The 16607-nt window shown below is 24.0% G+C and overlaps 1 protein-coding gene across 4 annotated transcripts in view; it reads right to left on the reverse strand.

The window, feature by feature from the left end:
* Positions 1 to 16607, reverse strand: part of LOC113551591 (SCY1-like protein 2) — a 154698-nt gene that overhangs the window by 97967 nt on the left and 40124 nt on the right. For all 4 annotated transcript variants that reach the window (XM_026953916.1, XM_026953919.1, XM_026953918.1 and 1 more), the window contains exon 2: positions 15847 to 16176. In XM_026953916.1, coding sequence (XP_026809717.1) covers positions 15847 to 16011 — 165 coding nt within the window. In that variant the 5' untranslated portion in view covers positions 16012 to 16176. The remainder of the gene's footprint in view (positions 1 to 15846; positions 16177 to 16607) is intronic.

A 16607-nucleotide genomic window follows, 5' to 3' on the forward strand; every position in this document is an offset into this window, starting at 1 on the left:
ATAAAAATTGAATAAAATAACGTATTTTATGAAAAGCTAAAGGAATATTATAAATTGAAATCTAAAAAAAACCGTTCACTAAATATGATCAACTACAGATGATTGCTGAAATAAAAATGGCTAAAATAAAAATGGCTAAAATCAAAACGTAATCGATTTTGGACTTAAATAAAAATTAACTTAATTAAATCAAATATAAATTTTATCACGTTTAAACAACCATAAAAAACTACTCGATAATTGATACAAATTGTACCTAATCGTTTTGCCCAAAAAATATCTGATTTGTTGAAGAAATTAACAACAGAAGAAGATCTCGAACATATATCTCAGATAAGGGAAATTGAAAAATGCTCAAGTGCCTGCAGCATTTGTAATATTGAAGTGAATTTACTACTATCGGAGATTGCTGAAAATAATGAAATTATTTGCCAATTTTGTGATTAAAATTAAAAAATACAAATTCAACGTGGACTTTGACATGAAGGTCAAATTAAAGCTACAGAGAAAATGATCAAGGTAGATAAGAGAATATATTTATATTGTACTTTTACTTTTTATATCTTAATTTAAATTTATTTTTAACAAGGAAACGACAGAATAACTGAAGATTTTAATATTATTCAATGTGTTATATTCGGAGTACTAAAAGTTGATAGGGGACATACAGATCCTCCAAACATAATTTGTGTGATCACGGAACAAAAAAAAAAAAAAAAAAATACATAAATTGGGAACAAAATATAGCTAAATTAAATGATGGTTCAGTAGTGAATGTTTCAACGACTCAATTTCTCATTACTGACCAAGTTGATAAAAATGTTGAATTATCGGTGCGAGAAATGATTAAAAAAATTTCAGGAGGGCAAGGATTTTTGTCTTGTTCGTGTAAGGTAAAAACTCCTTGCCAATCAAGTAGGTGTGCTTGTTTTAAAGACAATATGATGTGTAACAGCCGATGATATAATCAATTATCGTGTAAAAATAAATAATAAAGAAGAAAAGTGTATATAGGTATAGTTGATTAATTATTGTTTAATTTAATCAATTAATAATTTTGTTGATAAAAAAATACAAGAAATATAGATAGTTAAGTAATATAAGTATAATTAATTTCATGAATATTTCATAATACTTCATAGGTAACACTGTTGTTTATAAAAACTAATATAAAAATATAATGTAATATGATATAATTTATTATGACTATAATTATTGTTATATTTTTTTCATGGAACAATATAGAAAATTATAGTTATAATACTATGATATCTGGTTTTATAATAATTACACAAAGTGCACAATATAAGTATTGTCCATTTCATGAAATGGATGTCCATATAATGTATTTTTGTCAAAATTCACTATCTGGACGAATTTCACTATTTGGATATCCAGTTCATGAAAAGAGTGATTTCACTATTTAGATGCGACATATACATTATTAGAAAATAAGAAAAGTCTTGGAAGATGCTTTGCTATATAGTAAATATCAAGTTTACCTAGTCCAACAAGTAAGTCATTTTAATGGATGTATTAAATTTTAATTCGATAATAAATCATTGTATACGAAATAAACGTTCCTGAGCGTAGACTGCCTGAGTATATTTCTTAGTATATTGTAATGATGTTCTCATTTATCATTGTATAACAGTTTAAAGATAATAAATAAATAACGGTCAGGTTGTCGTGCGCAGATAACGGTAACCCTCAACATAAATTTTCATCACCGATGAAAGGGTCGATTTGCATTGTAAGTTCACGTAAAAACTGGTATTTATTATGAAACGCAAAACGTGTGACTTTCTTATAAGCTAGCGTGGACAAAGGAATGTCGAACAAGGGTATCTACCACCAAGTGGAAAACTAGCTTCATGAAAACACAGAGGCCCTTGATAAAGCCACTAGCCACTCTCAGGTTGGCATAACCATATCGTATTTTTCACCAGTGCATACGTATCAGCCATATAGCAACACCTCTCAACACCGAATCTTTTGAGCGGCATCTGAATCTCTCTTTTTGGCGAGCTAAATCACTAAATCAGAGTTGTATTTATTTGGTTTTAAGTGTTTAGAGTTCTTAACTTATGTTATCTTTAAATATAGTTAAGGTTCATGTAAGGTGCATGATTTTTTATATATTTCACATTAATATTATAGTTTGTATACAAATGTTATTATAAGGTGTGCTTGATAAAATCTTCGAATAAACGATCTCAAGAACCCTCAAAATATCAAGAGAAAGGTAATTGAATTTAGTATTTGTATCTAGTAGGTGATTTTATTTTCCAGCACTTATATATATATATATATATATATAAATGGAAGAATCCCCAATATATTTAGTCTGATTATTAAGTTTTCGATATCTTTAGTTATTTACTTTAATTTTACCAATTTTCTTATTTTACGTTACCTGTATTATGACATTTCACTACGCAGTAGTATTTCAATATTTTTTATGTAATTAATTATTTATTTTTATATAGTAAGATTATAATATTTTTTTAAAATTATAATAGAATACCTAAACTGTTTTTTTTTGTTTTCAGTAAATATCTAATTTCATAAATTAACTTAAAAATAATTATTTTTAAAATATGTGAATACTTATTCGATATTTTTAGGTTGCAGTAAGAAAAACTAATTCTTCCTCTTATTTTGAATTTTCAAACAACATTTTACATTGTTTTGATATTTATAGAAAAAAAATATATATTGAAAATTTAAACTGATAATAAATAGTTTAAGAAACCACTGTAACAATTTCTAACCAAAAACTTTCATTTTTGTTGCAAGCTAATAATCTTAACAGTTGAAGCTGTACCAGTGAATAATAAAAAAAAAAAACTAAATAGTTTATGTTTATAGTATAAATATTTCAAAAATATAATTGTGTATATAATGTAAATGTAAATTTGAATTTGATTGTTTCATGTTATAATATGTTTCAATTTTTTGAAATACTGAAAAATAATTACATTTTTTTTTATATATATATAAATGTTAACTTAAACTATTCATAAAAAAAAATTCACGTTTCACTTTTATTTTCAAGAAGTTAATAATAGCTACAATATTATTAATTTAATTTGCATATCTGTCTTTGGAATAATATACATTAATGTACACGGTTTATTATCAAGAGAAAGTGGAATTTATTAACCTAATATATGGAGAATCATCATCTTACATTTTATTCAAGTACCTATACCTTTACACAGAGTATGTTCAATACCATAATCAAAGTCCAATAATGGCGTTGCATTTTAGAATATAACATTATTGCATAATACTAGTGAATACAGTAACCTTTACTTTGTTATAATAATTTAAAATGTATGTTTCAAAGAAACAATATTAATAAACGTCGTGATGTAGTTTTCGAATTCATTACCTATGTTTGTTACGTTAGACTCGAGTTTAATTATCCTTGCTTTGAACAAAATGCCAATCACAGAAATAATAGCAATCAATTAAAATAATAGTTATTTTTGTTAACAAACAATCATAATTTATGAATATTTCAACTATGGTTGTAAATAATAAATACATTATAGTAGTCTGATTAATATGTTCTTAAAACAAGGAAAGGACTGAAGTTTATTTAGTTGAATCAGGCGAAGAGCAATATTTATAATTGAGATATTATTTGATGAAAGACATGACCATATTTATACAACTTGTTGAAAGAATGTTTTGACTTCTTAATCCTTATATCAAACACTTCTTTGTAGTACAACTTTTATTGATTACATAAAAAAATACTCGAAAAAAAAATCAACTAATGGACACATTTAAAATTGACTTCAAAAATTGAAATGTGCAGTGATTCTAAAAAGTACGAATTTATTAAGTCTACTTGAGATCAAATTTTATAGTTTTTTTCTTCAAAATTAAATAATATGGACATTTTTAACTTCTAATTGATTTTAATATAATTTGTTTATGATTTAAGCTTTAGGGAAAAACAATCAAGAAATTAGGAAATTTGATTTCAAGTTTAATATATTTATTAATAAATTTAAATATGTTTCTAGAGTTCTCTTCTCGTTTTTCTAACTCAATCAGTATATTGGAAGTAAAGCAAATTTCATATAAAGAAATAATCATATGTGTCTTATAAAAAAATATAGAATATCATCACTTTTAATCCCTTAAAATACTAAAACACGCTATAAACTTAATCGATTATAATTTGTCACTAAAATACCAATGAATTTCAATATTATATACAAATAATAAAGTGTAAATAAAAACTAAAATTAAATAAAATTATTTAATATTATTCATAGATTAGTAGACGTTGGTATAATTGTTAAGGTTGCAATTATATTGAAAAAACATGATAATTAGTAGTTCTCGGAAGTTGATGCATTTTGCTTTTTTTTTTTTGAAACTTTTTAGACGATGCTCTGGCCACAAATGTGTAATTACTAATTATCTATTAATTAGTGATTACAGTTTCCAGTTAAACGTATTCTGTACAGTCTATAAATCTGTTGCACAGTTGTAAACATGCAGCTGGGTTTTAAATAAAGTAAACAATTTTAAAACAAATATCCGTAGGTGGGGGGGGGGTGATAAATGGTAATTTACCGTAAGCAAATCCAATTTATTATATATATATAGAAAGGAAAAAAATAGTATGTCACTTACAACAACTTCTATATTTATCAATTTTCGGACAAAAATATGTTCTTCATGCCCATTATTACCTATAAATTACAGAGTTAAGAGCTCAGATATAAATATATTATATATATTTTATAATTGTGGTTCAGAGACAACAGTAGAGTGTGCGACTATGATTGCATCCATAGATATAATAAATAATAATATAGACTAGGTTTATTATTATGTATATAGTTAATGGTTATACCTATACACTATAATCAATTTTATCTACGACCACAACATTTTAATAGTTATAGAAATTTTTGTCCAACCTGTGGAGACGTTGTGAGAAGTTTAATGAATCGTTAACGTGTCACTTTAACTGTAAACATTGACGTTTTTTAAATATAATATTATAACTGTTAAATAAATAATAATCATTTGGTATTAAATATTGATATACATTTGATTACGCAGAATACCGATTTTACCTAATTTAAAATTTCAAAAGAGTCATGTAGAAATTATTGATGGGTTAAGTAAGGTACATCCGCGTTAGAAGACACAATTATATATAGTTTATTCAGTTATTTCTATTAAGTACTAATTTTAATTTTTTCAGTGATAAAAATCAAGCGTCACCAACACCACACAATAACGACATTTTCTATATTATTATTTGAGCACTTTAAACAAAATTCTTATTAATACTATTATATATTTAACATTTTTTCAGTTTATCCAGATAGAATAATATATTAATATAATAAATCATTGTCCACTAAAAATAATAGTTTATATTTAATTTTTATTTATTTTCTTATCTTGGTTAATTATTTATTTATAATTTACAGCTATTTATCTATTTATCTATTTAAGTCTCCTAATTGAATGTAACATTAGGACAAATATATTCAATGAGACAGCATATATATCCAATATCAATGTATGCTAGATTTACATGTATTTCTAAATGAATGAATAATTAATATTAGATAACTGCAAGCTTAATAGTTATTTTTATTCTATATTCAAACAGCTTCAATCGGTTTATTTACATTTTAAAAGAAGTGAAAATCGAAGTATATGTAAGCCCTTGAGTTAAGTAAAACATAGATTAAAAGTTTTGTAAAAAAACAGAAAAAAATCAAAATGATATGAATTGAGAAAAAAGAAAAATAATTATTATAATATGTTCTTGATCAGGAGATTAAAATTAATAAAGGTTTTATAACATGGAATTGACAAAATAAATAAATGTAGAAATAATATTATTATTGCATTCAACAGTTAAAATTAACGAAACCAAAACGAATAAATAGAATATTTTTCTTAAAATTATTGATTAATAATATTATATCATATTATTAAATCAGCCTGTAAAATAAATAATTGTCTTGAATATGGCGAGTTTGGACATAATTATACGCGATATAATAGTAGACGTACTATTATTTTCCGCTACACACAATCCAGCCATATTTAATAACTACATAAATTGCGTTCCAACGTAAAAACATTATTCCTTTTCATTTCACACTCTGACTTAGGATTATTATGACCATAGGTAGTTTAAAAAAATTGATTTTTTAGCGTTATTATGTAATTATAAGTAAATAAAATGAAAACTTGTAGGTACTAGGTTTAAATGATAGGAGTGTAATACAATAATTAAAATAAATAAATAATAAATAAATTACAAATATAAAAATTAAAAAAATTTTGTATAAATGTTTTAGTGCAAGTAATAGATACTTGCACTAAAACATTAACATATTTTTACTAGGAAGTAAAAAAAAAAAATAACAGTGGTATATAATTATTATTTTTTAAGCTATGGATTGTAAAAAAATGTGCAAACAATTTTGGGCAATTTTTAAAAGTTCAATCCACATTAATTAATGTTGAGTATATTTCAATTAAACATTTTAAAAACCAGATGCAATTCGTGTACCTAGTCATTTAAATAAAGCCGGACGCTATTGGTATACTCATTTATCAATTTTTTTCGTTCGGGAGCAATTCATGTGTAGCGTTATTTTAATTTACTGTGTCTAGTAATTAGACCATGAGGCAATTTTTTTTCTTTTTTAATCTAACAAGGTCAATATATAAATTATTATAAGTATATCCTTTTTTTTTTTATTATTAACCTAATATTTTTCCAGTTATATTAATTTACCATATATATCTATTTAGATACACAATTTCATTATAATATATAGGTAAAACATTCACAGTACATGACAAAAAAAAATAAATGTATACATGACATCTTAAGTTAAAAATCTAAAACAGTAATATTGTTCGTGAATATTTAATACTTTGCGTTATAGATAAAATAATTATAACAAATTATTTTTTCATTTAAGTAAGATGATCTTTAGATAACTAAAACAATATTTTTTATGCGAGATAAATTAATATAAAAGGATATGATAATGTATTTATATATATATATAACACTGCTCTTTAGTCAAATATATTAAGAACAAGTTATAATAGATGATAATACAATACACTCACTTTTATGTTTTGCTATTGTTAATAAATAATTTTATCATGAATATTGCCAATTATATCTTATTTATTCAAAAGGAAAATAATTGAATTTTTTTTTTAAAATAACCCAAACATTTATTTTTAGATGTACCATTCGTAACTATGCGGGTTCCCATTTAAATGTATCGAAAACAATAATTTTGGCATTTCATATTCTCGTACCAACTTATAATCAACATTATTATCAATTCTAGTCCTGGTGATAGGATGAGACACAATTTACGCGGTGTATAATACTATAATAGCGATCGGGCTAGCACCACGGTGAAGTGCATGTATGTATTTACAGTTAGGATTCATAGGTCACACGGGTTGGTTCATCGCAGCGAGACATTTATCATTTTCGATATCAACCTTCACTCGACAGTGACGTGTTTTTACTTTATATTTTTTCCCTCATCAGATTGTTGGCTAACGAGTACCCATATTTTTTACCATCCTTAAACGACGCTAAAAATACTATACACGTTTTAAAACTTGGTGCACAACTGTGTACGGTATAGCATGATAGTTTTTTTTTAACCATTCAGGCTCGAGCTACATTTTACTAAGCGTATACTATATAATATGATACGATATTGATTTTTTCGGTAATAAAAACTAATAGATATGTATATACATAATTAATTAATAAAATATACGTCCGATTACATGAAAAATAGATACGTTTATGACAATTTTTTGTCATATTTATCATTTTAGTTGAAATCCGCTATATTAATGACCTAAAATACATCAAATTATTTGGCAGGACGTATTGTTCCATTTGTAATCGTACCCTTTGCCAGCCTAAAGTATCCATATTATTATACTATAATTAATTCCTCTAACCACCTCCTGTGGACCATTTAAAACTTATGTTAATATTTTAATTTTTGATGGTAATTAATAAAACTTTTAAAATATTTACATAAATTTGCTATCTTAAAATTGTATAAATCATGAAAACAAAACTTTTAATTTCTGATTTGACTTTAAGTAAACCTTAAAAATACTATATAATATGGCTCTCTAATATATAATCATAATTTTCCAAAATCCCATTTCAAACAATATCAACTGGCAAATAATTATTCTTGTGAAACCTCCTGTGCACACGTAAACATATTATATAGGTTAAATATACATTGTAATTTATAGCGGTGGAATAATTGATTATTCTATTTATAAGTGTATGTTAGGTAAGACTACACGTGTATATTCGAGAGGCGTAACAATACTAATGGCAATGATGAATCAGATAAGTTCCCAAAGTAACAGCAGTAATTTACGAAGTTACAAGAATGATCTTGTATAGTCATCACTGATATCTATCATCCACTACTAAATATAAACATTTTTATTCAAAATTTTCCTCCCGTCATCATCTTTATTTTTTTGAAGAAGCTTACGATTTATAAACATAAGATTATAATAATAATTATATTGCATAATTATTATGTCTTATCATTTTTGGTTTTTGTTATATGTATAGATTTGTTTTCAGTTATTAATAAATAATGTCAATATTTTTTTTACTCGACGTGTTGAAACTGTTGGTCTAAATTATGTAAGATAACAACGCGCATGACAAATTATTCATTTTTACTGTCGTCAAAGTTCTCCACATACATTTTATTTGAAACCCGTTAGTCAATTATGTAACTGATACATGAGTCAACCTGACAAATTGAATTTATACGCACCGCATATCGTTAGCATAATAATGGTATCGTTTCCTGTTGTCAGTATTACCATTTATTTCTATCCGATTCAGCTTTTGAAAATCAATTATCCAAAATACCATTATCCCGGTTGAAATTATATGAGGTGGAAATATAAGATTTTTGCATTGGAATAAATTTCAGTCCATTGACAATCGAATAATAATTATATTATTAATATAATTCTAAAATTCTAATTATATAATAAATACACATTTATATTCAGTACAAAATATATAACATATTCTGATACATACCTAATTGCTTTGTTATATTTTATTATTACCCAATTACTAATAAACAGATTCTAAAATACATTATGTATAATATAATATTATAAAGGTACCTTCGATATCTGTTATTATAAATTCCATACATAAAAATAGTTATTTTGAATAACATTAAATTAGGTGCTCTAATGCGTACAAAAGTAAATGATTTACAAAAAAAAATAAAAAATAATAATCACTATATTGAACATCATAACTACAGCAATCAAATATATATTGACATTCTACGTATGAAATAAGAATGTAGAATATAAATATTTGCTATTATACTATTCAAATTATTGTGCATGGAATGTATAATTCAGATAAAAAAAGTGTAATTGTTGTAATTAATACTATCAAAATATTTATGTTATTAAGCCTATAATAGCTTTAGACAAATGGTCCCCACACTAGTTAGCAGTTAAAAATTGATGAACATCAAATATTGCAACTAACGAGTTTTCGGTTCAATAACCAATGTCATTTGATAATATTTTAATATTTAATGAATGTTAAAAGTATAGTTTTAATTTCACCAGTAGTCAGTACTATGAAACATGTTTGCAAACATCAAATAGTCTTATAAGGAATACTTTTTATTTTGTAACATAATCAGTAATTGCGCATTCATAAATCTTCGAAAACGATATTTGCGTTATTTTATTTTTTGTTTAGCGATAATTTTGGGTTGAAGAAGTAGGTAAGTATGAAAGGATCTCGTTTTTCTCGACGATTAAGATATTAATTTTTTTTATAATCAGGACAATATTATAACTGAAAGGGTGGATATCGTCATTACTCTGATATCCATATCTGGCTGGAGAGTCGCGTGACTTGGCAAAAGAATCTGAGAAGTGATCTTCCTCACATTTAACACATCGTGGATCAAGGTAACAGTATTTTCGATTATGCTCGTAACACTAATGTATATATACTGCAGTGGTTGTTGATTTACAACGATACATTTTAAGTTGAGATGAAATTATATTTTGTATAAGAACAACTTTTTGGATGTTTTTTTGATATTAACGAAAATTTTTTAAGTTATGTATATGTTATCTATTATGTTATGTATGCTGGTAACGGTATTTGCATTAACTGATTTAAAGAAATTCAAGATGATTTATTTTAACATTATAAGATAGACTATAGAATATGTTATACTTTTTTTGTCGTGTTTTATTAATACAATCAATTAATTATTAAAAAATATTACACTTTAAAGGTTAGAATTTTCCTAAATATGAATTATAAAATGAAAACAAAAACATCAATTTAACAAATATGGTATTAATTGAATGGTTTATTAAATTATACATATAAACAATAAAATTATATTTAATAAATTTCTAATTAACCGTTCTTCAAAAAATTTAATTAATTTATCTAAAATAAAATAAATAAATTTATAAAAATATAATGACTATGTAAATTTTATTAATGGTCTATAATTTCAATGAATCAGACAATCGACTGAATACGTCATGATTTTAAACTAATAAGTTTAAGTAATCATTTTTCGTTTATCTTTTATTTTATAACATAACTCAAAATTAATTTACAAATAACTATAAATTATTGATGGTTTATTATATTTTTTTTTAATTTAGATACTTTTTAAACTCTGAGATTTATGATTTTCTCGAACATAAAACACAAATATTTGTAAATTTATAGAGCATATTTTAATTTTCCATTGTTAGATTTTATTTTAATGCGTAAGATATTAGACAATATAATTAACTTATAATATCTTATTTCATTCAAAATAAATTCATAATAAATTAATCTAGTTTTTATTTTTATTTATACCTATGCTGAATGACTGTTTTGCATAAATGTTCATGCTGTTACATATGATTTAAATTAGATTGTTTTTGATATAGACATATTTACACAATTAGTCTCAAATTGATTTTTAATGATGTAATACTTATAATAAATTAAAAAGTTTCTACAGTTAAAAGTGATACGTGTTTGTGTTTTATAACTTAATTGCATAACCTATGTTAATTTTGCATAGAAAAGAGAACTTATTATTTTAGTAAGTTTATTTTTGTACATTTTTTTCGTAATTAATTAGTAATTAAGTCACTAAGTATAGCAGTTAAGCCATTTATAATAAAAATAGAAAATACATTTAATTATTAAAAATGGTTAAAACTATAAAAATATTTGAAAATATATACAAAATGTATAATATAGTATAAAAATATTGTATAGTAGTATGTTATAAAATAATATAAATACTATATTTAAAAATGTCTAGACGATATTTTGTAATTAAATATCACCACACTGGTACATCATTAAACAAGGGCATATTATGTTCCCTTCTACCTATATGCCATCTGTATCAAAGCTTATGACAATGTATAATATTATCCTTCATACATAGGTACGTTAATGGTTAATAGGATACTTTAAATAGGATACTTGAATTATTGAAAGTAACCATGTAACTAGATGCTGATTGCTACAGATCTCATTAAAATAATCTGAGAAAATGGTGTTTAGTTCATAGTAATATTAGAAAATTATAATTTTAAATTTTTTTAATTATCCATTACTATTTTATTATTTATTCATTAATGTACTATAATTCACTAATAAACGGTTTATTAAAAATAAGTAAAAAAAAGTGATTATAATTCACATTAAAAATTCTTTGGAGTTTAACAATTAATTAATAGACTGTTAAGTTAAATATTTTAATTATGTAGTTCAGAAATGATTGGTATGGCTTATAATTTATCCTGTTGGATTTAGATTGGCCTTATAGTTTGTTGATAAATAGTATGTTTAAAGTAATTTGAAAAGTTTACAGTAAACGCCTAATTAAAAAATAATAGTTATATAATTTTAAACTCAAAAAATGACTATAGTTCCTGTGATTATACAAATAGATAGATTTTTAAATATAATTTATTAAGCTAATTCAATAAAATATACAGAATCAGGTTAGTGTAAATTATACGTTCAAAATAAATCATTAATAGTCTTATATTCTTATTTATTCACATAGGACGTTCACCACTAGTTGGTAAAAGTTCTATGAGTCACATAAATTTAAGTGTTATAAACCTACAGTCATTAAAGTAGTATTTTTTTATTTAAAAGAATAGCACTTAAATTACTAAACCTTTAATTAGTTTAATTTATGTTTAAAAACAAAAACAATATTTATCTGATTCCGCCAACTAAGTTTCTAAGAATATAAATAACAATAATTTAAGAAATTTTTTTACTCTATATTTTATTTAGGTTTTATTCATAATGAAATATGATTTAAATAATAAATAAATAATTGTACATTATTTTTATGACATCATTGAATTTTTTTTCTTTGATAATATACTTTAGATAATGTACCGTGATTCTTTAAAATAATCTTAAAGTGATGTCGTTTTTAAATTAATTATATTCTACTTATTACTGCATAAATTATTTTGTTTTACATTGTTTATTTATCTATTTATAAGCTTGGCTTATCCTTGGGCATAATTTTGGAATACACTAATTTACTTGTATAATGTGGTAGAAAACACCAATGCAGATACTTCACACAGTGCAATAACAATTAATTGTATTATATTATAGATTTATGTTTCGTATTATATATTATTTACTCATGTCTCATATTATATACTATGTATAACCGCTATTTTAATTTTAATCAAATTAAATATTTGTATATTTTTATGTATTTATTTATTAGATTCATTATGACGATTACGTAAAATATTTCAGTTATGGTTTTTAATTTGAATTGTAATTTAAAGCAATAGCGAATTATATATAAATTATATTAAATTAAATGTTATCCATTAGTTCACTCACGTACCATATTATAATAATTGTTATAGTTTTCATAAATAAAACAAAATAAGTTAATTTTAGTAGTATGATTAAAATACAATTTAAATCAATAATTTTTCTTCTATTTATCTGAAACAATAACCTGACCAGATTTAATGTTCAATGCATCCGAATTGCATATCAAAATGAATAATATTTTACAAATTGTATTGCATACATACATTTATCAATGGTTACTTTCGATGCAAATTGATTTTTTTTTTAAATTATTTTTTTTATAACAAAGTCAGTTTAGATATAATTATAGTTAACTTGTGATTCAGATTTATTTTATTTTTTTAGTTTGAGTACAAAACAATTAATAACATCAAGATACATCCTTTAAATTATGATTAAAAAAAAAAAAAAATATTGAATTTATGACTAAAGTATATATTTTATACTTGTTATAATATGTTGTATGAATCAATAAATTAAAAATTCTTAACGATTTCTATTGATTTTTTTTTTATTATTTACATTCAAGTCATTCTATATTACACAAATGTTAGTAGCCAGTATTCAACAGTATTTTTTTTTTCATATCACTTTTTATATTATCTACGGTTAAATAAAATACAATGAATTATAAATTATGCAATTATTTTAATTTACCAAAGTTTAAAAGAAAAATAATAATGTATTCAATTATTGTAATATTGAAAAAAAGCTTGAAATATTAATAACTACTATTATTAATATAAGCATAGTGCAGCTGAAGTGTAATATAAAATATATATTACGATATAATTTTTATTTATTTATCTTTATAATAATTTATGTGTCTACACGTCCATTAGCTACATTTTTTTACAAAAATAATTTTATAATACAGTGATTAATAATATATTGATTTATTTTATAAAAATTGATATTTCTAGTTATAGAAATATTAGTTCTTGTCGTCTTGGTCTAGTTCTAGTGGTTATATTGTATATCGGTTTGGAAATTATTGAGATTATTTTATAAATGTTGAATTTGATTAAAAATATTCATACAATTATTCCGACACCACACAATTCGTATTTTTTCTCTTGCCATGAAGAATATATAAGTTACCAGCTAGTGTATGCTCTCCGTAAGCGATTTAATATAATTTATTTTTGTGAAACTAAAATTTTTCATCCCATATATTTTTAATTTGAATTAATTTGTGGCTTATTTTTTACATAAATATTGCTATTTTCTAATATACTGTTTTTATACATTTTATATACGAGTATAATTGAGAGATAATTGACTGATATTAGTACATTTATTTTTAGCTGTAGCTATTTAAGATTTTTATCAACTTATCAATTTCTCGAATTCCCCTAAAACATATACATTGATGTATCTATATCGGTACCATGTAATAACTATTTATTTGTTATTTTTTAATGATTCCAATATTATTTTTTGAATTTTTCGTTATAATTTATTATGTTATTGAATTGCTGAAAAAATTATTTAGAGAACTCTGAACTATGCGATTCACTGAATATTATACATTTCGTTTGTTTTTTATAGATTATAATTTGTATTGCCTTAGGTATAGCTGTTTCTTCATCTTTGAAAATCTAACATCAATCGATAAGTTAACACAACGGTGCTTTATTGTGGAATATCATTGAGGAGTCAACTTCGTCATCGGTTTTTGAAGTACCTGTATATATTTTATGATAATTTTGTTTGTCTTATTGTAAACTTTTGAAAGTGTCAGGAGATATCTATTGTTTGGTTACATTTCATAAACTTTACTTAATATATACTTAACATAACTCTACAGAGCCTAATTTTTTTTTCGTAGTTATTTTTTTAAATAGAATTTATTGGATTTTGATCCATTAGTTATTTTTTTATATCATTGGTGTTTAAAGAGGAAGTTAAATTATTGGTTCAGGACAACCTTGCCAAGTAATTTAACAAGATGTAATTAATTAGTTATAATAAGATAAAAATAATTAAATTAAATGCCTACCTAAAAGAAAAATACATTAAAACAATGTAATATTATTTATTTAAAAAAATTATGATATGTTAATATAACTACAACCTGTAAGTAAAATAATTGGATTTCCATAAAATATTTTAAAATACGAGTTAATATTCTTTTTAGTAAATATTCTCAAAATTTTTTACTAGAAGAAAATATATTATTTATAATTATTATAATTATTTTTTGCTCTCTCTGAACTTTAACAATAAAAAAATATTTGTTGACTGTATGTGTTCTATAAATCGATATTGTATATAAAAAAAAAGTTAAATGAGGTTTTTAAGACTTATTGTGTACTTATTTAAAAGTTTCATTGTATAAAAATAATATATACAACTGATGCTTATTCTTTATTTTTATATTTTTCAAGAAAAATTATTTAAAAAAAATATCATAGTATTAATATTATTAATTTATTATTTATACTCATATTACATAAAAAAAAAAAATACCTAAAAAAACCACGTTATTTGCAAAATTTTAGTACCTATTTCATACATCTTAAACTTTATAATAATTAACTATTATGTAATTAATTATTTAATAGTTTATCATTCATCTCAATAATTTTGAATTTTAAGCTGATAGTTATTAGTTAGTTTGATTTATAAAATGCATTAAGTACATTTTATTTCGAAAAATTAGAAAATTTAAGTATTAAAACAGTTATTGGTTAATTTTCATTCTCACTTAGCAGCATCTAATATTCTAACATAGTACGTGGATATTATTATATAACTTGAAGTGTTTTATATTAATATGTTTGTTAAACGTTTTTGTCGATATACCTTCTACCAACATCGATAAGTAGCGCACATCGCTTAACCGTTTATACATTCGACCACCGTTGACTTACCTTTCCATCTGGTTTTCGGAACCCCTCGTATACCTTCCATATGAGCTCTGGGCCAGCTGAGCACACGAATTTACCGACCTCGAACAGGTTGAGAATGTTGTTGGTGGACAACACCTGTGCACCCTGGCTTGCGGACGATGTGCCTGATTTGAGTTTGGAGAACATTGTGCCGGCAGTCGACGGCACCGATGGCAGACTGCTGCCTCGCCGGAAGTCTGACCAACCTATCTTGTCGGATATTTGGTTGAGCTCGAAAAATCGCCTGAGACCCGGACTGAAACGTACGAACGCCGGTCAGTGCCAATACGTCGTTGTCGAATCTTGTATACACTGCGAAATAAAAAAGACAATGATTCTTGATTACGGGTTTTATTTCGAATACCAATCGATATATTATAGCAATCGAGTCATATCATTCTGTGAAATATATATATATATAACAATAACAACGGTGAAATTATATCGAACACCTAATGCCTTTTATTCCTGTCATTACGATATAAAATATGTGGGCGAGGGTTATGTTTGAATTAAATTTAATCTATTAAGAGGTTCTTATAATCAGAGGTTAAACGATTATAACGATTATATTTTAATAAAAAATTATATTTATATACTAAGTAAATATAACCTAACTTAACCATGCAGATAACATAAAGTAACTGTTTATTTTGTACGTAGGATTTCATAAAAGATATATAGCACAGTATCAAGATTTTAGAGTTGATGTCGACGGTATATATTTGAATTCAGCTATGTGG

Source organism: Rhopalosiphum maidis, chromosome 2 (genome assembly GCF_003676215.2).
Source record: "Rhopalosiphum maidis isolate BTI-1 chromosome 2, ASM367621v3, whole genome shotgun sequence".
Taxonomy (NCBI): Eukaryota; Metazoa; Arthropoda; class Insecta; order Hemiptera; family Aphididae; genus Rhopalosiphum; species Rhopalosiphum maidis.